General features: G+C 20.6%; 3 protein-coding genes across 5 annotated transcripts in view; 2 read left to right on the top strand and 1 right to left on the bottom strand.

Moving 5' to 3' along the window:
* LOC122507535 overlaps nt 1-2,584 on the top strand; it is a 234,795-nt gene extending 232,211 nt beyond the window's left edge. For all 3 annotated transcript variants that reach the window (XM_043620316.1, XM_043620306.1, XM_043620327.1), the window contains 2 exons: nt 219-453; nt 2,322-2,584. In XM_043620316.1, the coding sequence (XP_043476251.1) occupies nt 219-453; nt 2,322-2,464 (378 nt within the window). In that variant the 3' untranslated portion in view covers nt 2,465-2,584. The remainder of the gene's footprint in view (nt 1-218; nt 454-2,321) is intronic.
* A 2,227-nt stretch (nt 2,585-4,811) lies between these two features.
* Nucleotides 4,812-20,406, bottom strand: LOC122508161. Its single transcript, XM_043621311.1, has 8 exons — nt 20,136-20,406; nt 17,875-18,137; nt 16,833-17,260; nt 11,573-12,191; nt 9,307-9,385; nt 8,955-9,217; nt 8,210-8,615; nt 4,812-5,686 (listed from the first exon to the last, which is right to left on the bottom strand). The coding sequence occupies exons 1-8, from the start codon at nt 20,158-20,160 to the stop codon at nt 5,055-5,057; spliced, it is 2,715 nt and encodes a 904-aa protein (XP_043477246.1). The 5' UTR covers nt 20,161-20,406; the 3' UTR covers nt 4,812-5,054.
* A 343-nt stretch (nt 20,407-20,749) lies between these two features.
* LOC122507855 (lariat debranching enzyme) lies at nt 20,750-25,974 on the top strand. The gene is made up of 4 exons (XM_043620800.1): nt 20,750-21,094; nt 21,472-21,763; nt 24,719-25,616; nt 25,744-25,974. The coding sequence occupies exons 1-4, from the start codon at nt 20,898-20,900 to the stop codon at nt 25,824-25,826; spliced, it is 1,470 nt and encodes a 489-aa protein (XP_043476735.1). The 5' UTR covers nt 20,750-20,897; the 3' UTR covers nt 25,827-25,974.
* Nucleotides 25,975-27,427: the final 1,453 nt, after the last annotated feature.

Here is a 27,427-nt window from a genome sequence, read left to right as displayed (position 1 = left end):
ATTTAAGTAAAAGTGTCCAGAGAACAGTTTTTTTCGAATTCATAACAGAAAAAAGCTTTTTATTCAATAAAAAAAATATATTTAAATATATTTAAATACGATGGTGTAAACAGAAATTAATTGCGAACATATATTAGTATTTTATTAGTTAGTATTTTTTTAGTATTTTTCAGTATTTTTTCAGTATTTTTTATTAGTATAAATTTATTTGTCGTAAGGTTCCCGCAATACGCTACACAGTTCAGCCAACAACAACAGCGACTTCATGTTTGAGTTCTCGAAGATTAACAACAAACAATGATACTAAAGTAACTGCCATTGCAACGCCAACTCAAAGTCCCACTGCTTTGGCGACAACTCTAACATCCGAAAAGAGTCCTAGTTCGGGAAGACAAACAAGAAAGCATGTTCAATTTCCAGATACGGCAGCGACGGACGATGAAGAAAAATTAGGTAATTTTTTCTCATCATTGATGCGATTTTTCTTCTCCACGCAAGTAAATTTTTTCCATATATTTATCTAACTTGACAGAATCTATTATTTATATCTAAATTGAACTGTGCAAAAGTAAGCGTCTCTCTGAGATATTTCGAAAGAAAATACTGCAAAAAAATAAGCGTCTATGAAATATTTCAAAAGAAAATACTGCGGGATAGTTATAAAAAGAAGACATTTATCTTTTTGTTGTTTACTCAGAAGGAAATTTTATTAAATTTCTTACAATAATTTTTTTTTCAAATTTTATTGTTTATTTTATTTATTTATTTTAATTACAAGCGTCAGACTCATGTGATGCTATTCTCCACCTGCGAACGCCAAGGTTACCACTAGATGGCAGTTCAGTTTCTTCTTGGAATTTCTCCTGACACCTGGTGGTGACCTTGGCGTTCTCAGGTGGAGAAATTTTACCACCATTTTATCTCTCAACAAATTTTTTTCTATTCAACAATTTTATTCTGAGAATAATTATTAATTCAGTCAGTCACTTTTAATTTTGAATTAGTAAATTTTGCTAATAAATATTAATTTCTACTAATTCATGAGTAAAATTTACTAATTCAAAAGCAAAAAATCAGTCACTAATTCAAATTTAGAGAGTATAAAAAATAATCAAAACTACTCAAAAAAATAATAATATTTTAGTAAAAATTAGTAAATATTCTTGACTTGAATTAGTTTCTAAATTTATACTAATTAAAATTTAGAAGTTAATTAAATATTATTTTCAAATAAAAATCCAGTTTAAATTGAAATTTAATTTATTGAATTTTTATTTATTTTTTTTAACACTGGAAATTCGAACTAATAATTTTTACATAGAATTTTCATGCGCTTGAAATTTTTTTTAATTTCTGATGACTTTTAAAAACTGTATTATTAATTTTTATTAATATATTAATTACTATTTATTATTAATAGAGAATTACTATTATACTTATTATCTATTAATTTATTTCTAATTTATCTCATTTTTATAAGACAGTTTTATTTTACCTTTTGCAAATTATATTTATAGGACAATTTTAATATAGATGTACAGATAATAATTGAAGTCGATAATAATTGATTAATTGTAATTAAAATCTGATGATGATTAGTAATTACATTAATTAATTTGTACTTTAATGGACTTCTCAATCAATTTAATTGAAAATTAATTGGAATATAATCCGACACGATTTAAACTATTTAGTGAACCTTGCATACATATAGAATTATATATCATGATTTATTAAAATTTTATATTTCTTATTTTTCTGTATTTTATTTTTTATATTTCTTTATTATTTTTCTGTTTTTTTACATTTTTAATTTTTTTGTTTTTTGTATTTTTTGTATTTTTTTGTTTTTTATTATTTCAGTATTTTTTGGAACATTTTCTGTTGCATTTTTTTGTTAACAATAAAAGAAATTTCTAAAGTCATATAATTGAATTAATAAAGATCTTAAAATTGTTTGTTAGGCCTAATGGCTTGCGCCATTAGGCCTAACAAACAATTTTAAGATCTTTATTATTTTTTTTTAATTTTTAATAATTAATCATTACTTTTTTGCTAATAATAATAAAATTTTGCATAATAATTTCTAATATAAAATAAAGACGCATGTAAAAATTCAGATATGACGCAAGCATGCTATAGGAAATATCAAAAAAAAAAGAAAAGAAAAAAACTTTTCACATAAAAGTCATATGTATAACTTTTATCCCAAGGGCTGGGAAATACGTCGATGTTATCCTAAAAGTAATAATTGTATCGAGCAGAAAAAAAACGATGAACCACACAACTGAAGCGTGAAATATTTTTATTTTTCTTTTTAGATATCCTACCAACGAAAAATAATTCCGACAGAAAAATCGATAAAATTGGATTGGATCACTTAAATTACAATTCGTCGGACATTTGTAATTTACAAATTAAAACATCCGAAAGAATTCCATTTTCCTTAAAAACAAATGAATAACATAAATAATAATTTCGTTTCAATAATAATAAATAATTTTGACTCCAAATTAATATTTATGATGAAAGTGCTCAGTTTTAAACACGGAAAATCACCTCTTGTGATAAATTTTTACAAAAACAATCATTAAAAGAAAAAAATTAAATCCCATATGTGAGATTTAATTATATATAGATAAATTGCGCGAATGCACAAAAAAATGATGAAAATTTTTAAATTTTTGTCATCTTGAATTAAGCACACACACACGTATATATGTATAAATAAATATACCTATAAAGTTAAAGAAAATATTCTTCAAAAAAAAAATATGTGTATAAAAAAATAAGTATTAATGAATGCTGTGCAATAGTCATATAAAAATGATGAATGTTATTTAAGACTAAAATGTGATTGTATTTATATGAAAATATTTTAAAATAAATGTCTATTATTTCTGTTATTGTGTCTGAATTTATATTTTCATTTTCAGCGACTTTTAATTGTAAAATGTACAGGTAATAAATAATTTTAACGCTTTTTAAATGTTCTCGCAGAAATTGTAAATAAATAATATATGACTATTTGGGTAATAAGATAATTTTTATTGCAAATTTATTATTATTACCAACATTTATTAATTTTTTATTTATTTATTCAAAGAAAACTAAGCCCAAGTCTATTTACGAAATAAATATTTACTTGAATCAAATAAATATTTCTTTGTATCAAATAATTTTTATATAATAGTAATAATAACAAATTAAATTGTTATTTAAATTAATTAATATTATTTGAATAATTTTATTAATAAATTAATATTATAATTTATTGTTAAAAATTTTATAATACAAATAATTCCAGTTTTTGCAGCAACTGACATTTAATTGTGTAAAATAAAAATTAGCTGATTGAAGTAAATATTTGTATGATAATAGGAAAGTAATCGTTTATTTAAATTTATTTTATTTATTATTTGAATAATACTTTAATGATCGTTATTTGAAATAATTGCGAATTAAAAAAGAAACCAATAAAAATAAAAGCAATGCACTTTTGTTTTAATTATTGTTAATGATTGTAGAGACGGAGAAATAAAAAAAAATTCAATATATGATAAAATTCACTGAAATAATTAATCTTTCTTTTTTTTGGAGAGAGAGAAAACTGGCATGTGTCAGCGAAAATAACATCCGTCAATTTCATCATTAATTAAAATTAATTCATTCAAATTGTATACACGATGAGAATAAAACATTTCGATGCGTAAGAAAATTAAATCATTTATATTAGTTCATTATATTTAAACGAAATCAAATGGGATTTTGTAACCTGTATAGAATACGTTTAAGTATATTATTGGATTTTTTCACCCCCACATTATCTTCTATAATAATCCCATTAAAAGATTTTTATAGTCTAAGAATTATTATTATCCTCCTGTAAGAACTACTTTAGTCGTAAAAATAAAATTTAACTTTAGTTTACAATTTTAACATTATATACTAGCATAGCTATAATTTTTAACTTTTTAGTAATAATTACAATTTTTAACTTTTTAGTAAAAATTATAATTTTTACTCTACTTTTATGCAAAAGTATTTTACATTTTGTTTGTTTTTAGTTTTCAACTTTACTGGGAAAATATTTTAATTAATCGATATTAATGCTTTCCGAACGGATTATTTTTGTATTATGAATATTGATATCAGATATGGAATACATTTTTAAATTCAAGCTGAGAATTTTTGTTCTTTCCATTTATTATCGAAGTATATAATTTTATAATGTTAATTATTATTGTTAAAAAATTTTTTTAAATAATATAAGTTTTATTATTTTATTATTATTCTTTATTGACTAATAATAAATAAGTAAAAGTATTACAATTATTACTAATTGATGGTAATTATTCATTAATATTAATTAGTAATATTATATTATTATAATATTAAAAAAATATTTATAATAAAAAAAGAATAAAAAAATTTATATTAAAAAATACTAATATTAAAAATATAATATATTTATTTAATTAATTTTCAATACAAAACAATGTTTTGAACAATTTTTAGATCGTAAAAAAATGCGACAGAAATAAGGAAACTAGTTTTTACGCAAAATTGAGTTATATTTTTTCAGTGAAAAAATTAAAAATGCTTATTTTCGAAAAGCTTAATGTATGTAATCATTTATCAATGAATAATAATTATACAATAATTACTGTAATTATACTTATTTGAATATTTACATATTCTGAAAGAACAAAAAATATCGATATTTAAATTGAAGTATATTTTTAAACATTCGTACTTTAAATATTGACATTATTTTTAAAACTGACAGCATTATTCTTTTATTATTTCGATCCGCAAAGTTATATAAAAAAATTTTCAACTGAAAAATTCTCTTCTGTGTCAAAATTGAACCTCATATAATTATTAATTAATAATTAAATTATATGTATAAATTTCATTACTTAAATAATTTATAATATTGATAATATTTTTTTTAATAATTATAATAATTAATTAATTATAATATAATTATTAGGTAGTTAATCATATAATTATTATTATTATTAAAAATACAACAGTATATAATTTTAATTTCAATGAGTAATCGTATTCATCTGAATCTCCTCCAAAGTTTTACGCTTCGTTTCCGGCAGATATAAATAAATAAAAATAACATTACACACATTCACAGCCCCAAGCGTCCAAAATGCAGTATAAATATTCACATGATTTATAAAAAAGGCAAATATTTCCAAAGCAATAAATGCCGAGAAGAAAGTCAAACACATACTGATACCCGAATAAATGGCTTTAAATTTCATGGGAAAAATTTCACTGACAACCACGTATGGTATCGCTGTTGCACCAATCGATGTACTGGCAATTATTAATAAAATACCAAACATTGGTAGCCAACTTAGAGCGCGAGTATTGTAACCCGATTGTTGAAAATAGAAAAATATTCCCACTAAACAAGTGAAAATTATAACTCCCGTCGATGATAGAATTAGTAGGAGTTTCCTTCCAATACGATCGACCAATGTGAAGAAAATTAAGGAAATTATTAATAATATTCCCGATAATATCATACTGGCGTATTTTCCGTCTAAAACTTTTCCCTCTATTGAATTAAACAGCATTTCTGAATTGTTCAGGATTAATACTTCTCCACATGTAACTGTTATTAACATCACTCCCACACCAAGGATCAGTGTTTTCGTATCTTCTGGAAAAAAAATTTATTAATTTAGTTCTATTTATAGTGTATTTTATTTTGTATTTATTTATTTTTGAATTTATTAATTTCAGTTTATTAATAGTGCAGATGTTCGTCCATGTAGCCTAGATGGTAAGTAAAGTGCCTACAGACTTCGCACTCGATAATACATTTTAAAAAAAAGTAGCAAAAAGTAGGTTTCAAACTAAAAAAAAGCAGTAAAAAAGTAGCTATTGAAAAATTACACTTGACGACCCAAAAAACTCGTTTTAGACACTTTACAAAATTGAAAAAAATTCCATTTCATATTTTTTATTTTACACACTTTTTCCTAAATTTCATCAAAAATATTTGCTTCTTTTTTCTCCTCTTAGTAAATTAAATTTAGTAAATTAAATTCTTGCAACGAATTTTATTATTCATGAAAGAATTTAAATATTTATAAAAATAGTTTAATTCTTGACATATGAATTTTATAAAATTTTTTAAATAATTGATTTCTTTCGACTAATTTAATTAAAATTCTAATTTAAATTATTGAATTCTGTTTGGAAATTTTATGAAAATACATAGTAGATATTGAAAATCATTGAATTTGCAAAAAGTTTTTAAAAATAATTAAACTTTACAAAGAATTCTATTAAAATTTTTAAAAATAATTGAATGTCTGTGTGGATTTTTATTAAACTTTTTTTGAAAATAATTGAATTCCTAAAAAGCATTTTATAAATTATGAAAATAATTGAATTCTTGTGATAAATACCTATTGTTATTTATGAAAATAATTGAATTTTTCAAATAATTTTATTAAAATGCCTTAAAATAATTGAATTTTCGGGAATAATTTTGTTATTTATCTACATAATTGAATTCTTTCGAAGAATTATTTATGTAAACAATTCAATTCTTGGAGAGACTTTTATTAAAATGTAAAAGAATAATTGAATTATAATTTCCAAAAAATTTAATTAAAATTGTATTTAAAATAATTGATTTTTTCGAACAATTTTATTAAAATATTTGAAAATAATTGAATTCTTGTAAAAAATTCTAATATTTTTGCAAATAATTGAACTCTTTCAAAAAATTTTAAAAATACATTTTTTTAAATAAATTATTGTTTTGAGGAATTGAATTTAAATTTTTAAGAATAATTACATTTTTTGAGCAATTTCTGTAAAGTTGTATTAAAAATAATTGAAATCGATGAATTTTATTATTTATGAAAATATCAAAATAATTGAATTTTATTAAAATTTTCAAAAATAATTGAATTCCTGAGAAGAGTTTTATTATTTATAAAAATAATTGAATTATTGTGAAAAATTATATTAAAATATTTGAAAAGAATTGAATTTCTGTGAAAAATTTTGTTATTTTTGAGAATAATTGAATTCTTGTGATGAATATTGTTATTTATTATGTAAATAATTTAATTCTTGGTAAGAATTTTATTAAATTGTAAAAGAATAATAATTGAATTATTTCTAAAAAAATTTAATTATAATTCAATTTAAAATAATTGATTTCTTTCGAACAATTTTATTAAAATATTTGAAAATAATTGAATTCATGTAAAAAATTCTAATATTTTTGCAAATAATTGAATTCTTCCGAAGAATTTTAAAAAAATATTTTTTTAAATATTTAATTTTTTCAAGGAATTGAAATTAAGTTTTTAAGAATAATTATATTTTTTGAGCAATTTCTGAAAAATTGTATTAAAAGTAATTGAAATCCTACGATGAATTTTATTATTTATAAAAATAATTGTATTCTTGAGAATAATTTTATTATTATAATTGAATTTTTGGGAAAAATTTTGTTATTTTTGAAAATAATTGAATTCTTCATAAGAATTTTATAAACATTGTTTTAAATAATTAATTTTTTCGAAATATAATAAATATTATGGAAATTTTATTTTAAATAATTGAATTCTTGTGAAAAACTTTATTTGTGGAAATAAATGAATTTTTCGATTAATTAATTAATGAAAATAGTATTAAAAATAATTGAAATTCTTGGATGAGTTTTATTATTTTTGAAAATAATTAAATTCTTGTTTATAATTTTATTAAAAATGTTTTTAAATAATTGAATTTCCATGAAAAATGTTTAGTAAAAGTAATTGAATTATTGTGAAGAATTGTATAAAAATTTTATTAAATAATTGATTTGTTTAAAATTCTTTTGAAAATGCTATTCTAAATTAATTGGATTCTTGTGGAAATTTTATTATTTATGAAAATAATTGAATTTTGGATGAATTTTATATTAATTTTTTTCTAAATAATTGAATTCTTTTGCTAAATTTTATGAAAATACTAGATATTGAAAATAATTGAATTTCGAATAATTTTTTTTGCCCTAGCGCAATAATGGGCACTTTATTTACCAGCTGTGCAATAATGGACAACAATTTGATAATAAATAAATAATAATATATTAATGTGTAAAAAATATAATAATAATAATAATTATTATTTTATTTAATTGAAGCAAAAAACAAAAATTAATATCATTACTTACTATGGCAGGAAAAAATCTCTCGAATCCTCCAATTTTGCTCGGTGCCAGCGGTACGTTTAATTGATTCAAATTCTTCGGAAATGGAATTATTACGTAAAAAATTCAACGTCTCTCGAGCAGAAGCTTCGTTTTTGCATTTTATCAAATAATAAGGCGTTTCAGGAAACCAAATGAAAAAGAAAAAGTGAAATAAAGATATTGCTATTGCTATTTCAGCGAATTGACGTACATCGATAAACGGTCCAATTCCATAGGCGAAAATAATTGCAATGTACATTAGTATTATTGCACAAGATTCAACAGTGCCTCTGATTGAAGCTGGAGAAATTTCTGCTAGATACATGGGAACGGTGGTTGCGGATAATCCATTTGATACTCCACCCACAATTCGTGCTACGTATAATGTCTATTATAATTTTTTTTTTTTTGCCATTATGAAAAAGAGAGTAAAAAAAGGGGGAATATAGAAACAATGAATAGAAAAAAACGAGTGAGTATTGTATTAAATTCAAGGAAATTATTTACATATTGTTTATCTGCTATTTCAATTATTATTGTTACTGTTTATTTACCATTTCAATTATTTTTACTATTTATTGACTATTTCAATTATTGTTAATACTATTTATTGATCACTTCAATTATTTTTACTATTTATTGACTATTTCAATTATTATTAAAAGTATTTTTTTTCTGGTTCAATTATTGCTGAACAAAAAGTGGATTGAAAAAATTATGCATTTACCGTCGCCGATTTTGCGAATAATATAATTATCCAACCAATTGTCGTTGGAACAATGGAAAGAACAATTGTCCCCTTCCGTCCAATTAGATCGGCAAGAAATATTGAGAAAATGCAACCAATTGCATTTCCAGCTTTTAACAATGAAACGGCAAGTGAAGCCTCATCTTTCGTTAATTTTATCGGAGAATCGTCCTTCAGTAATTTTGACATTGTTGGCGATGCCCAACCAACGTAGGTCCCTAATGAAAACATTCCCATGCTGGCTAAAAAAATTTATGTAACTTATATTATTTATTTAAATAAATTAAAAATTTTTAATTAAAATAGAAATTAATTTGGAAAATTAACAAACCTCCGAAAGCAGCCGCTACGAATCTAACTTTAAGCATACTTTGTTGTTCAACGACTAAATTACTTTTAACTTCCACTATCTATGAATATACCGGTTACCTAACAGTTTCCTACTATCGTACTTGGGAATATCTTACACTCGAAGCAAATTTAAAGTTAATTTGTACTCATTAAGTCAATTCTTCAATGTTTTTTATATATATATTTTCAATGTTTTTTTCTTTTATTATTACAATTGTAAATTAATTCTTATTTCTGAATATTCAAAAAATCAATAATGTAACACTCAAAACTTAATATTACAAATATTATAAATTTTCAACTTTACTTTCCCCATAGCATTTACTCTGCAGCAATATTATAAACGTTACTATTTTTGAAAGTAATTTACTAATGGGACTTATTTCGTTAAAAAAAAGCCACTAATGGAACTACATATTATTAATAATAATAAATTAATAATTTATTAAAGAATTGAATGTTTTTTAAAATTGAACTCTCATAAAGAATTTTATCAACAAATTTTTAAATAGGTAATTAAATTATAATTGACGAATTTCAATCAAATTTTTAAGAATAATTTCATTTTTCGAGAAATTAGATTAAAATTGTATTCAAAAAAAAATTTAATCGCTGTAAAAAATTTGATTGAATTGAGAAAAGTTTTTGAAAATAATTGAAATTTTACCAAGAATTTTATTTAAATTTTTTAAAATAATTGAATTTTGGAGAAGAATTTTATTATTTATAAAGATAATTAAAATTGCGACCAGAATTTAAAAATTTTTTTGAACATAAATATTGAATTTCTGCGAAGAATTTTATTATTTTTGAAAATAATTTAATTCTTATTGAGACGAATTTTCATATTTTTTTTTAAATAATTGAATTCTTTTGTGAAATTTTATTGAAATATTAGATATTGAAAATAATTAAATTTTGATAAATTTTTTAAATTAATTAAATTTCTACGAAGAGTTTTATTAAAATTTGTATTAAAAATAATTAAAATTCTGCAATGAGTTTTATTATTTATAAAAATAATTGAATCTCTGCAAAAAATTTGATTAAAGTAAGAAAAGTTTTTGTAAATAATTGAAATTTTACGAAGAATTTTATTAAAATTTTTGAAAATAATTGAATTTTGGAGAACAATTATATTATTTATAAAGATAATTGAAATTTTAAAGAGAATTTTCTTATTTATAAAGATAATTAAAATTGGGACCAGAATTTAAAAATTTTTTTGAACATAATTGAATTTCTGCAAAGAATTTTATTACTTTTGAAAATAATTTAATTCTTATTGAGACGAATTTTAATATTTTTTTTTTAAAATAAAATTGAATTCTTTTGTGAAATATTATTGAAATATTAGATATTGAAAACAATTAAATTCTAATAAATTATTGAAATTAATTAAATTTCTACGAAAAATTTTATTAAAAATAATTGAAATTCTGCAATGAGTTTTATTATTTATGAAAATAATTGAATCTCTCCAAAAAATTCGATTAAATTAAGAAAAATTTTTGAAAATAATTGGATTTTGGAGAAAATTTTATTATTTATAAAGATAATTGAAATTTTGAAGAGAATTTTTTTAAACTTTTGACCATAATTGAATTTCTGCGAAGAATTTTATTATTTTTGATAATAATTGAATTCTTATTGAGACGAATTTTAATATTTCTTTTTGAATAATTGAATTCTTTTGTGAAATTTTATTGAAATAGTAGATATTGAAATTAATTAAATTTCTACGAAGAATTTTATTAAAATTTGTATTAAAAATAATTGAAATTCTGCGATGAGTTTTATTATTTATGAAAATAACTGAATCTCTGTAAAAAAATTTGATTATTTATGAAAATAATTGAATTATTGCGAGGAAATTTATAAAGAATTTTTAAATAATAGAATTCCTGGGGAAATTTTTATTATTTAATTAATCAATTAAAAATTGAAAATTTACAAAATTTACAAATACAACCTTTTAAAGTTTATCTATTCATGAAAATTGTAAACGCAACTCTTTTAAAATTGAATTAATTTTGAAATATTTAAGAGAAACTAGATTTCAAGAATAAGCACAATAACTTTAGAAAACAATAATTTTTCAGGATTCGGATCAAAATTTCCTGACTTTTCCAGATTTTTTCAAGGTTTATAAAATGCCCTGACATTTCTAGGTTTTTCAGGTTTCCAATAGTTGCGTGTCAACCCTGATAATAAATAAAATATTTTTTCTAATAATAAATTTAATTTTTCTGTAGTTCCTTCTGTATACACTGCAGACTTTTCCCATTAGTCTCAGGAACATAGAAAAAAATAAAAACCCCACCAACAATTGAACACAAAGTATACAACCAAAATGCCGATTGAATACCAACAAAATCATTCAATATCTGATAGGTTTTTATAACAAGAATTGAAAGAATATTAACAAACACAATACAAATTGTACTCGAGAATGCTTTTACATTTGTTGAAAAAAGTTCGCCAATCATGGCAAATGGCAGGCCAGATAAGCCAAGGGAATAAAAGATTATGTAGAATGTTATGCCCAGTGCTGCTATCCAACCAAATCCAGTACTTATTTCTGTAATTTGTAGATAAATTAAATGAAAATAGATGGCAACAATTCCAGTGGAAATTGCGCAGCCTATTGTGGACAATAAAAGTAATGGTCGACGTCCAATGCGATCTGTTATCATTCCAGAAAATATTGTCACAATTATTTGAATAGTTCCTAACATCATTGTGAGATATTTCCCCTCTAAGCCACTATTAGCTTCGTCATAAATTTTTTCAGCATATGCAGTTACGGCCTGACTGCCAGACATTTGTTGAATCAACAGTAAACCCAGGCAAGCTATCAGTGCTCTGTAAGCATTTTTTTTTATTTTTAGAAAAAAAAATTTATTTATTTATTTAATAATATATAATATAATAATTTAATAATTAATTAATTATAATATATAATAATATTTAATTCCCTCTCAATTTCAATTATTAAAAATGTTTACTAATTCGAATTAGTGACTAATTTTTTTTAATTCTTTCGAAGAATTATTATTTATGTAAATAATTGAATTCTTGGGAAGAATTTTATTAAAATGTAAAAGAATAATTGAATTATTTCAAAAAAATTTAATTAAAATAGTTGAAAATAATTGAATTCCTGTGAAAAATTTTAATATTTTTGTAAATAATTGAGTTCTTCTAAAAAATTAAAAAAAACATTTTTTTAAATAATTGATTTTTTTGAGAAATTGAAATTAAATTTTTATTAAGAATAATTACATTTTTTGAGCAATTCCTATAAAATTGTATTAAAAATAATTGAAATCCTGCGATGAATTTTATTAAAATTTTCAAGAATAATTGAATTCCTGAGAAAAATTTTATTATTTATAAAGATAATTGAATTATTGCGAAAAATTTTATTAAAATATTTAAAAAGAATTGAATTTCATTGAAAAATTTTGTTATTTTTAAGAATAATTGAATTCTTGTGATGAATATTGTTATTTATTATAGTAATTGAATTTTGCAAAGAATTTCATTAAAATGACTCAAAAGTAATAAAATAATTGAATTTTCGAGAATAATTTTGTTATTTATCGACATAATTGAATTCTTTCGAAGAATTATTTATGTAAATAATTTAATTCTTGGGAAGAATTTTATTAAATTGTAAAAGAATAATTGAATTATTTCAAAAAAATTTAATTATAATTCAATTTAAAATAATTGATTTCTTTCAAACAATTTTATTGAAATATTTAAAAATAATTGAATTCCTGTGAAAAATTCTTATATTTTTGCAAATAATTGAATTCTTTCAAAAAACTGAAAAAAAACACATTTTTTTAAATAAGTGATTTTTTGAGGAATTGAAATTAAATTTTTAAGAATAATTACATTTTTTGAGCAATTCCTGTGAAATTGTATTAGAAATAATGGAAATCCTTTGATGAATTTTATTATTTATGAAAGTAATTGAATTTTTATTAAAATTTTCAAAAATAATTGAATTCCTGAGAAAAATTTTACTATTTATAAGAATAATTGAATTATTGTTAGAGATTTTATTAAAATATTTAAAAGGAATTGAATTTCTGTGGAAAATTTTGTTATTTTTAAAAATAATTGAATTCTTCATAAGAATTTTATAAACATTGTTTTAAATAATTAAGTTTTTCGAAATATAATAAATATTATGGAAATTTTATTTTAAATAATTGAATTCTTGTGAAAAACATTATTTATGAAAATAATTGAATTTTTCGATTAATTAATTATGAAAATAGTATTAAAAATAATTAAAATTCTTCGATGAGATTTAATATTTTAAAAAATTAAATAATTTATTATTATTTGTACTAAATTATTATTATTTAAAATTTACTAACTCATTATTATTTTAAAAATATTATAATAAAAATAATAATATGAATTATTTTATTACATACAACTATTGTTACATTATATTATTATGAATATTATTAAAAAATATAATTCATTATTATTTATTAATTTATTTATTCTAAATGTGTAATATTTTTGTAAAAAATTTTTGTTAGTTAATTTTATCAATAAATTAGTAGAAATTCAGAAGCAAAAAATCAGCAAATTTAGAGAGTTAAATATTACATTTCTTTGTTTTCAAATAGAAAATCAATGTCAAAAAATTTCCACTCTTTTTCCTATATAATAAAAATATATAAATTTCGTCATCAATTTTTTTTTTTTAATTTATTTTAATTAGTAGGAAAAAACGCGGTTTTGTAATTTTAATTCTATTATTTTATATGCTCGAAGCGTTCCTTTTTAAAAATGCGAATAAAATTTATTAAATGAAATATAAAAAGTAAATTTTTCTTTATAAGATAAAAAAAGAACAGTAATATATATATAGTAAACGGAAACAAGCGATAAAATTATTCTTCTATTCATTTGTACAGTCTAACTCGAGCAAAAATAAAGTTATAAAAATAAGTTTGAAGAATTTACTGCGTTATGCATTCATTGAAAATATCCTGGAACTTATTGTATGAATATTAAATTATTATATAATAGAAATAATATAAACTCGCATATAACTACTTTGTTTTTAATGTCGATATTTTTTAATGATTATTTTAAATATTTTTAAATATTTTAATTTATTATTAATTATTAAATTATTAAATTATAATTAAAATAATTAAAAATAATTGAAATCCTGCGATGAATTTTATTAAAATTTTCAAGAATAATTGAATTCCTGAGAAAAATTTTATTATTTATAAAGATAATTGAATTATTGCGAAAAATTTTATTAAAATATTTAAAAAGAATTGAATTTCATTGAAAAATTTTGTTATTTTTAAGAATAATTGAATTCTTGTGATGAATATTGTTATTTATTATAGTAATTGAATTTTGCAAAGAATTTCATTAAAATGACTCAAAAGTAATAAAATAATTGAATTTTCGAGAATAATTTTGTTATTTATCGACATAATTGAATTCTTTCGAAGAATTATTTATGTAAATAATTTAATTCTTGGGAAGAATTTTATTAAATTGTAAAAGAATAATTGAATTATTTCAAAAAAATTTAATTATAATTCAATTTAAAATAATTGATTTCTTTCAAACAATTTTATTGAAATATTTAAAAATAATTGAATTCCTGTGAAAAATTCTTATATTTTTGCAAATAATTGAATTCTTTCAAAAAACTGAAAAAAACACATTTTTTTAAATAAGTGATTTTTTGAGGAATTGAAATTAAATTTTTAAGAATAATTACATTTTTTGAGCAATTCCTGTGAAATTGTATTAGAAATAATGGAAATCCTTTGATGAATTTTATTATTTATGAAAGTAATTGAATTTTTATTAAAATTTTCAAAAATAATTGAATTCCTGAGAAAAATTTTACTATTTATAAGAATAATTGAATTATTGTTAGAGATTTTATTAAAATATTTAAAAGGAATTGAATTTCTGTGGAAAATTTTGTTATTTTTAAAAATAATTGAATTCTTCATAAGAATTTTATAAACATTGTTTTAAATAATTAAGTTTTTCGAAATATAATAAATATTATGGAAATTTTATTTTAAATAATTGAATTCTTGTGAAAAACATTATTTATGAAAATAATTGAATTTTTCGATTAATTAATTATGAAAATAGTATTAAAAATAATTAAAATTCTTCGATGAGATTTAATATTTTAAAAAATTAAATAATTTATTATTATTTGTACTAAATTATTATTATTTAAAATTTACTAACTCATTATTATTTTAAAAATATTATAATAAAAATAATAATATGAATTATTTTATTACATACAACTATTGTTACATTATATTATTATGAATATTATTAAAAAATATAATTCATTATTATTTATTAATTTATTTATTCTAAATGTGTAATATTTTTGTAAAAAATTTTTGTTAGTTAATTTTATCAATAAATTAGTAGAAATTCAGAAGCAAAAAATCAGCAAATTTAGAGAGTTAAATATTACATTTCTTTGTTTTCAAATAGAAAATCAATGTCAAAAAATTTCCACTCTTTTTCCTATATAATAAAAATATATAAATTTCGTCATCAATTTTTTTTTTTTAATTTATTTTAATTAGTAGGAAAAAACGCGGTTTTGTAATTTTAATTCTATTATTTTATATGCTCGAAGCGTTCCTTTTTAAAAATGCGAATAAAATTTATTAAATGAAATATAAAAAGTAAATTTTTCTTTATAAGATAAAAAAAGAACAGTAATATATATATAGTAAACGGAAACAAGCGATAAAATTATTCTTCTATTCATTTGTACAGTCTAACTCGAGCAAAAATAAAGTTATAAAAATAAGTTTGAAGAATTTACTGCGTTATGCATTCATTGAAAATATCCTGGAACTTATTGTATGAATATTAAATTATTATATAATAGAAATAATATAAACTCGCATATAACTACTTTGTTTTTAATGTCGATATTTTTTAATGATTATTTTAAATATTTTTAAATATTTTAATTTATTATTAATTATTAAATTATTAAATTATAATTATTTAATATTTTTAAATATTTTTTAAAAAATTAACATTTTCTTCAAGAAAATTTTATTTTCTAAAATTAAAAAACATTAACAGAGTTTTCTTGTAAAGTATCAAATTGAAACAAAAATGGGTTAAATTGATGAAGAAAATTTAGATTAATTTTTTATTTGATTCACATTTTTGGTAACAATTTTTCTAAGGATATCAAAATTGAGACAAAAAAGGAATCAAAAGTGTTGCAAAGCAACGTTTTGATTTGTTTTTTGTCTCAATTTGATATCCTTAGAAAACCTGTGAAATAAATTATTTTCAATATTTTTCTTGTAAAAATAGTGTGCCAACAAAATTTATTCTCTAAATCTGAATTAGTAAAAATTTTAAAGTAATTAAAACTAGGAAATTTCTAAAATAAAAAGGTAAAAAGAAAAAAAAATGGTAAAAAATTGTTTGTTTTACCTTCGATTTCCAGAGACGGAAAAAATAATTCTCATTCCATTTCCATTGATCTGATCGTCTTTAACTGATTGTTCGATAATTTTTATTTCCTCGACAATATCCTGATTAGCTGCTCTCAATTGTGTTAATGATTTTTCGGCCTCTTTCAATTTTCCTAAACGCATTAATTGATATGGAGTTTCTGGTAGCCAGACAAATGTAATTAGAAATAAAATTGGTATTGTCAATGAGATGAGAGCTAAATTTTTCACCGTCACAAATGGTCCAATACAATATTCTAAAAGCATTCCAAATTTCGCCGAGACTGTCAACATTGATCCTAATATTCCTCGCACATTTGGAGGTGAAATTTCTCCTAAATAAGCTGGGGTTGTGGAATACGATGTTCCAGATGCGATACCGCAAATTATTCTCGATATGTAAAGTTGCTGCGGAATATGAGAAACAGAAAAAATGAAAAGGGGAGGAAAAAAAATAGAAAGAAAGAAAGGAAAAAAAGGGGAAAAATAAAAAAGAAAGGAGGAAAAAAATAAAAAAAAGAAAAAAAGGTAAATTTTTAAATTGTACAGCTAAAAGTAAAATAACAAAGAAATTTATATTTGTAATTATATTGTTATATATTTTTTATGTATTTTCTATATTTTTTAAATATTTTTTTTATAAATTCTTTTTATATTATTATTTTGTTTTATAAATGTTTTATAAATTAATACTGTGAATATCTTTTCTGCTATCTGGGTATAATTATATATTCAAAGAAGTTTATTTTTTTTTTTAAATATGTCTTTAAAAAAATATTTTAATAATCTATATTAAAACAGAAATACGAATATATTAGATAATTTATAAAAATATATTTTTGTCGTTTACGTTTTTTATGTAATTAGTGTATAGATTTAAAATCTACTTCATTTCTTGTATTTTTTTGGTATTTTTTATTGTTTTTTTTTTGTTTTATTTATTTTTTTTTTATGGAAAAATTTTGCAATTCTGATATGAAAATCAATTTTGCCAATTAAAAAAAGGCAAATAAAATACTGACCCAAGGTGAAACAGCGAAAGCAATAATAATCCAACCAAAAATAGAAGGTAACACGGAGAAAATCATAGTTGCCTTTCGTCCGCATTTGTGTACCATGAATAAAGAAAGTACTGCGCCAAATGATGCTCCAACATTAAACAATGAAGCTACCCATGAAGCTTCATTAGAGCTTAATTTTATTGGAGAATCATTTTGTGTTAACAATGGTATCGACGGTGAGGACCATCCAAAAAATAGTCCTGCCGAAATCATACCCAAATTTGCTGCAAGCAAAGCAGAATTTATTTTTCAATTTTGTTTTAATTTCTATTTTTGGAAAATGTCAGTTTTCATTTAATTCTTCCTGCGTTTAAATTGAAAAAATATAACATTCATTTTAACATATAAAAACAATTATTAATTTTTAATTTAATTAATAATATGATTAATATAATTAATATAATATGATAATATTAATATTATTATATTTTTTTATTTATTTTTTATTAATTGAGGAGCAAATTTTCAAAAGCTGATAAATCGATTTTTTTAAAAATTGAGATAAACATAAATTTAATATTTTAAAGACCTCACAAATCGACCTGTCACTGTTAAATGTAAGGAAAAAGAATTTATTAACAACGAATTTCCAATTTAAAAACTTTTTGACATAACCAAGATCCATTTTTTAAAAAATTGAGATAAACATAAATTTAATATTTTAAAGACCTCACAAATCGACCTGTCACTATTAAATGTAAGAAAACAAATTTATTAACAACGAATTTCCAATTTAAAAACTTTTTTATATAACTAAGATGACTTATAATTTTTATGTTTTTTATTAGAAAAAATTACCAAAACCTTTAAATCACTTAATTATCATAATGTTTAATTAAAAACAGAACGTCTTAAATATAAAAACATTGTTATAAAAATAAATTAATACAAATTTTTTAATTTAAATTTTACTTGCTCCTCAATTATACTTCATTATTAATAATTATATAACAAAATATTTTGCATAACAAAGCAACATTTTTCGATTTTGATTTATTTTTTATTTTTATTAAATTACATTGTTGTAGGTATTTCATTTTGCCTTCGTAAATTGAAGTTTGAAATTAATTCTAACGTGAAAAAATAATTAAATTAATATTTAATTTAATGAATACTATTTTGTTATATAAGCTAATTATAAGCTAATTATTTATTAGCTAATTGTACTAAATTATTAATATTAAAAATTTATTAACTTATTATTTTCAAAATATTATATTAAAAATAATAATGAATTATTATATTATTTACAACTATTGTAACATTATATTATTATAAATATTATTAAGGGCATTTGAACAATTGTGACGTCACAGTTAGTGCAAAGCATGTATTTGAAAGCTGTGACGTCATAATGGTTCAAATACCCTTAAAAAATATAATTTATTATTATTTATTAATTTATTTATTCTAAATATGTAATATTTTTGTCACGAAATTTTTGTATGACGAAGCAAAATTTTTCTGTTTTATTTTATGTTCTATTTTTTACTTTGTAAAATTAAGTTTTTAATTCAGTAGATATTTAAATTTAATAATATTTAAATTAATAACAATAATAATTAATATTACTTAATATTCTTATTATTAAATTCAAAATAGTTAAATTTAATAATAATTACATTTTTTCTGTCTAAATTGAACAAATATAAATTTAATTAACATGATAATTATGCAAATGTCTTGTTGCGGGAAGAAGAAGAAGAAGAAGAAATTTAATTAACACAAAAAATAATTCTTAATTTAATTTAATTTAATTAATATTATTTTATTATTATTTGAAAAACATATTAAAAATAATAATTAATAATAATTAATATAATATTTTTAAATAATAAATATATTACGTTTAATAATATATAACTTTATTTATTATTAAAAAATATTAAAATTTAATACTATTTATTTATCTATTTATTAATTTATTTATTATAAATATGTAATATTCATATTATTAATTAACAATATAGATATATGTAATATAGATAATATGTAAATAATTTGTAATTAGAAATATATAATAAACATATTTAATTAAATTAAATTAATTTAAAAAGTTATTTAATTATTAATTATTAATTAATTAGATAATGAAATAAATTCTACATAATATGTATCGCTATATAATAATAATGATATTGACAATGATATTAATTTTTATTTACATAATAGAAATGATAATAATAATAATAATAATGTCAAAAAAAATGTTGAATACTCACCTGCAAGTGCTGCTAAGTACAACATAATTTTAGGAGAATTAACGTCTTACGGTAATTAAATATTGAATAATCTTCTCGAGTAGTATTTCATTTTGTGTACCTTTCATACACGGATGCAATGAAACAGAAGCTATGCCTATCTAAAGAATGCTTGGGGAAGAAAAAAAAATTCCATGTGAATTATCCTGATTCATGCAACCCGCCAAACACGCAAGTAATTTTTTGCCCACCTTTAGAGTGAATCGTACAGTAGTGTTCAATTCATTATTCTATATAAAAATAGTAAACAGTTATAATTATTCCCAAATAATTGATATTATTATTATAAATAAAATTCCTGAATATAATAGTCGAAAGATTCGAATATAGTGCAATTCGAATATAGTGTATTTTAATTTAATTTCATATTTCTACTAATTAGTTCATTTTATTACGAAAATGAATTAGAAAAGTGAAAAATTTAATTATTATCCATTAAGAATAATTGAATTTAAATAATTTTATTTCCAATATTGACTATTTTGAATCTTTTGAAAATTAGCGCCAAATTTCCAGTCTTCTACAAACCAAACCTAACCCTTTTGAATTACCCAACCTTCATTACTGTTCATTACTCAACCTAACCTCTAATTTTAGTGCATCACAAAAGCCAAGCTCAAGCATTGCAATTATCACTGACAACAAGTTTGTCAGTATATTTTTTTTGAAGTTTATGATTTATTAATTATAATTTAGTTATTATTTGAATATTATTATAACATAATGCGAATCGCAGTGGAAGGATGTGCTCATGGGGAATTGGAAACAATATATAAAACAATCATCGAAGCTGAGAAAGTTGACAAGAAAAAAATCGATCTTCTAATATGTTGTGGAGATTTTCAGTCGACTAGAAATTTGTGTGATTTAAAATGTATGGCTGTGCCTGATAAATATAAACAAATGTGCTCATTTTATAAGTAAGTTTATTACTATTTTCCGTTGTAATGTGTCTCTTTCGGAAATATTAATTTTCTGTTAAAAGTTTGTTTTGGAATGCGTGATCATTCCGAAACATGCTTTTAACAGAATATTTGGTAAAGGTAAACTGGATACAGTTTGTTAATTATATACTCTTTTTATTAATTCCATACATTATTAATTATACAGTTTGTTAATTATAATATTTATTTTATTAATTTATTAATTCTATATTTATTTGCATTATTTTATTTTATTAATTCTATACACTATTAAATGTCCTGTTTGTTAATTATATATGTTTTTAATTTTATACACTATTAATTGTATGCACTTTATTAATTGCCCTTGTACCTAATTTATATTCTCTTTGCAGGTATTACTCGGGAGAATTAGTTGCTCCAGTTTTAACAATTTTTATTGGAGGTAATCATGAAGCATCGAATTACCTTCAGGAACTTTCCTACGGAGGATGGGTGGCTCCTAATATTTATTACATGGGTTTGGCCAGTGTGGTAAAAGTTGGAAGCATAAGAATAGCTGGTCTGTCTGGAATTTATAAGGGTCAGGATTGGTTGAAAGGACATTTTGAGAAGCCACCTTATTCTGAACAAACACTACGTTCCGTCTATCACGTTCGTAATTTAGAAGTTTTCAGATTGAAACAGGTAATTCTACAATACATTTATTAATAATTTACCCTTTTTTATTTCAAGAATATTAATTCTGTAAATTTTCTTGGTTTTATAAATAATTCTGTACATTTTTTCGATTCTATAAATGAAGCGTTTTGTGCAGAAAAACCGCATAAGTCCATTTTTTTCGAAAATCACTTTTTTATTGAAAATTTATCTTTAAATGAAGCTTTTCAATCTGGTAAAATATTATATTAGTGACTAAACTCTAAACCCTTAAAAAAATAATTAAAATATCATTTTGTGCAGAAACAGCACAAGTCCATGATAAGTTTTATATTTATTTGTGATATTCTTGACGTATTTTAATATTTTATATTAAACAGTTTATATTATAAATAAAAACACTCATGGGAAGCAAAAAGTGACAGTGGTGACTGAATTATTTTAAAATTAGAAAATATTGAAAATTGGTTAAATTTATTCTTAAAACAATTTTATTATTTATAAAATGTTACTAAAAATTATCCAAATTTAATATTTTAAATAAATGTTATTAAATATTTCATAAAACTTTGATATTTCACTGGATTTAATAAATTTTCTGTTTTTCATTTCATTTTGTGCAGAAACAGCATAAGTCCAAATGTTAATTTATTTTTTAATTTTTTATATTAAGTAGATAATCAATTAATCATATTGGATTTTTTAACTTATAGGTTAGTAGAATATAATGCAAAAAGCCGAATTAAAAAAAATCTTAACATTTACGATAAAAACAGTTCTTATTGATTCCTGAACAATTTCGAATTATGGACTTATGCTGTTTCTGCACAAAACGCTACAAATTTTCTTGATTCTATGAATATTAATTCTTTACGTTTTTCTGATTCTATAAATAATTCTATAAATATTAATGCTACAAATTTTCTTGATTCTTTTTAAATATTAATTCTATAAATTATCTTAATTCTAAAGATTCTTTTTATTTTCTTGAATATGTAAATAATAATTCTATAAATTTTCTTAATTTTATAAATTTTCTCGTTTCTCTAAATACAGGCTTCGCGCTCCTCTACTAAAATCTAATATTTACTACTTTTTTACGATTTGATACTATTTAGTATACTTTTTTTAAATTTGTGACACTAAAAACTCTTTCTTTTTTTTTTAATTTGCACTACTTCAAATCCGCTAATAGCTGAAATAAAAAACTTATTCTCAACAATTTTAATAAGATTCTTAGAAATAAATCAAAAAATTTTTATAAAATTCTTTTAAACAATTTAATTATTTTTGAAATTTTTTATAAAATCTTTCGGAATTTAATTATTAAAAAAAAAAATAATTAATAAAATTCAACTCAAAAATTTCGTTGAAAAAATTCAATTATTTTCTAAAATTTTAATGGAATTTTCAAAAATAATAAAATTCATCGCAAGAATTCAATTATTTTTTATACAATTTTAATCAAATTATTTGAAATAATTTAATTATTCTTTTAAATTTTCATAAAATGATTCAAAAAAATTCAATTATTTTCAAAAATTTTATTAAAATCCTTCGCAAGAATTCAATTATTTTAATAATAAATTTAATATAATTTCTCAAACCAAATAAATTATTTAAAAAAATACATATAAAAATTCAACGCAATAATTTCGTTGAAAAAATTCAATTATTTTCTAAAATTTTAATTGACTTTTCATAAATAATAAAATTCATCGCAAGAATTCAATTATTTTTTATACAATTTAAATTAGTTTATATTTTCATCATAAAATGATTCAAAAAAATTTAATTATTTCCAACAGTTTTAATAAAATCCTTCTCAAGAATTCAATTATTTTTACAAAAAATAAAATTTTTCACAGGAATTCAATTATTTTAAAATAGATATTCAGTAAAATTCGTTGGAAAAATTCAATTATTTTTATAAATGAAATCCTTCGATGAAATTCAAATAGTTTTAATATCTACTAATTTTAAAAAAGTTTTTCAAAATAATTTAATTACAAACTTAAAAAAAAATTAATTAAATTCTTCTCAAAAATTTAATTAATATCATGAATAATAAAACTTCCACAGAAATTCAATTATTTTAAATATTACAATTTTTAAGCAAATTTTTCGAAATAGAAATCAATTATTTACAATATTTTCAAAAAATTCTTTGAATGAAATTGATTATTTTCTATAATTTTGATAACATTTGTTTAGAATGAATTTAATTATTTTTAATACAATTTTAATTAAATTAATTGAAACAATTAAATATAATTCTTTTAAATTTTTATAAAATGATTTTAAAAATTCAGTTATTTAAAAAAAATTAATGAAATTCGTTGAAAGAATTCAATTATTTTTCATACAATTTTAAATTAATTCCTTAAAAAATATTATTGTTTTCAAAAGTTTTATTAAAATTGGTTGAAAGAAATCCATTATTTTCAAAAAATTTTATAAAATTTTTTGTAAGTATTCAATATTAAGAAACAATCAATTATTCTATCAATTATTAATTTTTGTATTTAAATAATTAAATTCTTGTAAAACTTTCTAATAAGAATTGATTTAAAAATGAATTTCAGTTAAAATTGAAAAATATTTATTTAAATTTCTAATTAATTGGAAATTTTGTCAAATTTAATTGAAATAAATTTTATATTTTAAAAGAAAATTAATGTTTTTAGTTTTAAAAATTATTTTAAAATACCTATAATCGAATTTTTGATGAATTCTAACTAAAAGTTTGGAAATTAATTGTATATCATAAAAATGTCAGGGAAATACAGTGTTAATCAAATTTTTTTGATTTTTGTGAATGAAATAAAACGAGGTTTTTAGTCGTCAAATTTAATTTTTTGATAGCTACTTTTTTCAGTCTTAAAGCTAATTTTTTAAAATTAATTATTTAGTGCAAAGCCTATAAATATTATTTCTACAAATTTCCTCGATTCTGTAAATAAATTACTGTATTTTTTTCAGTTGTCTGATAAAATTGACATTTTTCTATCGCACGATTGGCCAAGAGGTGTAACAAAATTTGGAAACGAGAGGATGCTTCTTAAGAAGAAACCATTTTTCAGAAGTGACGTCGAAAGTGACAGTCTGGGTAGTCCGGCAAATACGGAACTCTTAAAAAAACACTATCCCACCTTTTGGTTTGCTGCTCATTTACACTGTAAATTTGCCGCATTAGTAAAAGAGGAGGAAGGTCCTAGATGTACGAAATTTTTAGCTTTAGACAAATGTCTTCCAAGAAGGAAGTTTCTACAAATTATAGACATTGAACACGACGAGAATATTCCTCTAACATTAACCTACGATTTGGAGTGGCTGACAATTTTATTTTTAACAAATCACTTGTTGAGCGTTAAGAATGTGATGAATATAATGCCAGGACATGAGGACAGTGTACGATGGATTTATACACCGACAGACGAGGAGAGGGATATTATTTTAGGAAAAATGAATAGTGATTTAAAAGTACCATTGAATTTTGTCAAAACAGAGGAGCCGTATAATCCCCAGACTTCGCCGATTCATTCCGAGAAGCCTCGTTTTCAAACTAATCCACAAACGACGGAATTTTGCAATAAATTGGGAATTGACGATCCTCTTGGTTTGCTGCAATTATTATTAGGAATCAAGGAAGATAAGAGAGATTCTAGTTTTTCGAATACGGATTTGGATTCTTCGTATGCTGTCGAGTTGGATACGTCTGCCTCAGAGACTTTTGATCAGACATTCGAGTCTTCGTCGTGTACTCTCGACGATGAGGAGAGTAGAAAATTGTCTATTTCTCAAGTTAATAATTCGCCATCTCAGGAGAGTTTGGATAACATATCACAACAGTCGCAACAATCAATTTCCGAAGAACCTAGTAAGTGTTTATTCTTTTGACAATATTTAATAGAATCGTATTTTTAGAATTATATTTTTTTCTCTTAAGACAAGGATATTTAGGATGCCGCTGAGGTTTTTCTAATCGTAAATTCTTCTGTTTACAGAAGAAGTAGCAGTTGCCCCAATCGAACCAAATTTAAAAAAATTCAAAAGGCGGAATCAATCAATTTATTGTTCTCAGGATTAATTTCAAAATTTGCAATGTGTACATAATACAATTGATTTTCAAGAAATTCTTGAAATATATTTACTCGATATTCGAAAATGATATTTTATATTGTTTTTATACAATAAATCTATATTGTATCATTTTTTACAATAATTAAGTAAATTTATGTTGGTTTTTTATAGTTTTTAATCCTGATACAAAACTTTTCATTTTTTTCAATTTCTGTCAATAATTAATTTTAAATAACTTAATTCTTGAAGAACTATCATAAAATCATTACTTATAACTTATTTAGCTAATGAATAATTTTATTTAAATATTTCAAAATTAATTTTAGTAATTCAAATTCTTCTGAAATTAGTTAAATTTTTCGAAAGAAATCAATTATTTCCAATACAATTCTAATTAAATTATTCGCAATAATTGAATTATTCTTTTAAATTTTTGTAAAATTCTTCAAAAAAATTCAATTATCTAAAATATTTCAATAAAATAGTTTAAAATAAATTTCTTTTTTTAAATTTTGATAAAATTTGTTTATAAGAATTAAATTATTTTGATAAATAATAGAATTCATGTCAAAAATTCAATTATTCTTTTAAATTTTCATAAAATGATTCAAAAAAATTCAATTATTTACAAAAATTTTAATAAAACCCTTCGCAAGAATTCAATTATTTTTACAAATAATAAAATTTTTCATAGAATTCAGTAATTTAAATAAAATTTAATAAAATTCGTTGCAAGATTAAATTATTTTCATAAATAAAAGAACTCATGGCAAGAATTCAATTATTCTTTTAAATATTCATAAAATGATTCAAAAAAATTTTATTATTTCCAAAAATATTAATAAAATTTTTTGCAAGAATTCAATTATTTTTATAAATAATAAAATTTTCAAGGAATTCTATTATTTTTAATAAATTTAATAAAATTCGTTGCAAGATTCAATTATTTTCATAAATAATAGAATTCACGGCAGAGTTAAATAATTATTCTTTTACATTTTCATAAAATGATTCAAAAATTCAAATATTTTCAAAAATATTAATAAAATTCTTTGCAAGAATTCAATTATTTTTAATAAATTTAATAAAATTCGTTGCAAGATTCAATTATTTTCGTAAATAATGGAATTCAATTATTCTTTTAAATTTTCATAAAATTCAATTGTTTCCAAAAATTTTAATAAAATCCTTTGCAAGAATTCAATTATTTTTGCAAATAACAAAATTTTTCATAGAATTCTATTATTTAAAAAAAGAGTTAATAAAATTCGTTGCAACAATTAAATAGTATGTAATTTTATAAAATTCTTTATAAGTATTTTGTTTTAAGAAATAATCAATTATTAATTTTTCTATTTAAATAATTGAATTCTTGAAGAAGTTTGTAATAAAAATTCAATTTATAAATGAATTTTAGTTAAAATTTTAGATTATAATTGAATATTAAACGAGTCTTATTATAAATTTTAAGAAAGAGTTAAATTTTTTAAAGATTTTACAGTAAAATTATTAAAAATATTAATTTATGTGGAAAAATAAATAAGTATTTAATTTATAATATTTATTGAACAAAAATTATTGTGGATAGTTTAATTTAGAAATTATGAA

The sequence above is a fragment of the Leptopilina heterotoma genome, unplaced genomic scaffold (genome assembly GCF_015476425.1).
Source record: "Leptopilina heterotoma isolate Lh14 unplaced genomic scaffold, ASM1547642v1 Lhet_114, whole genome shotgun sequence".
Taxonomy (NCBI): domain Eukaryota; kingdom Metazoa; phylum Arthropoda; class Insecta; order Hymenoptera; family Figitidae; genus Leptopilina; species Leptopilina heterotoma.
This window is presented reverse-complemented; position numbering and strand designations above follow the sequence as displayed.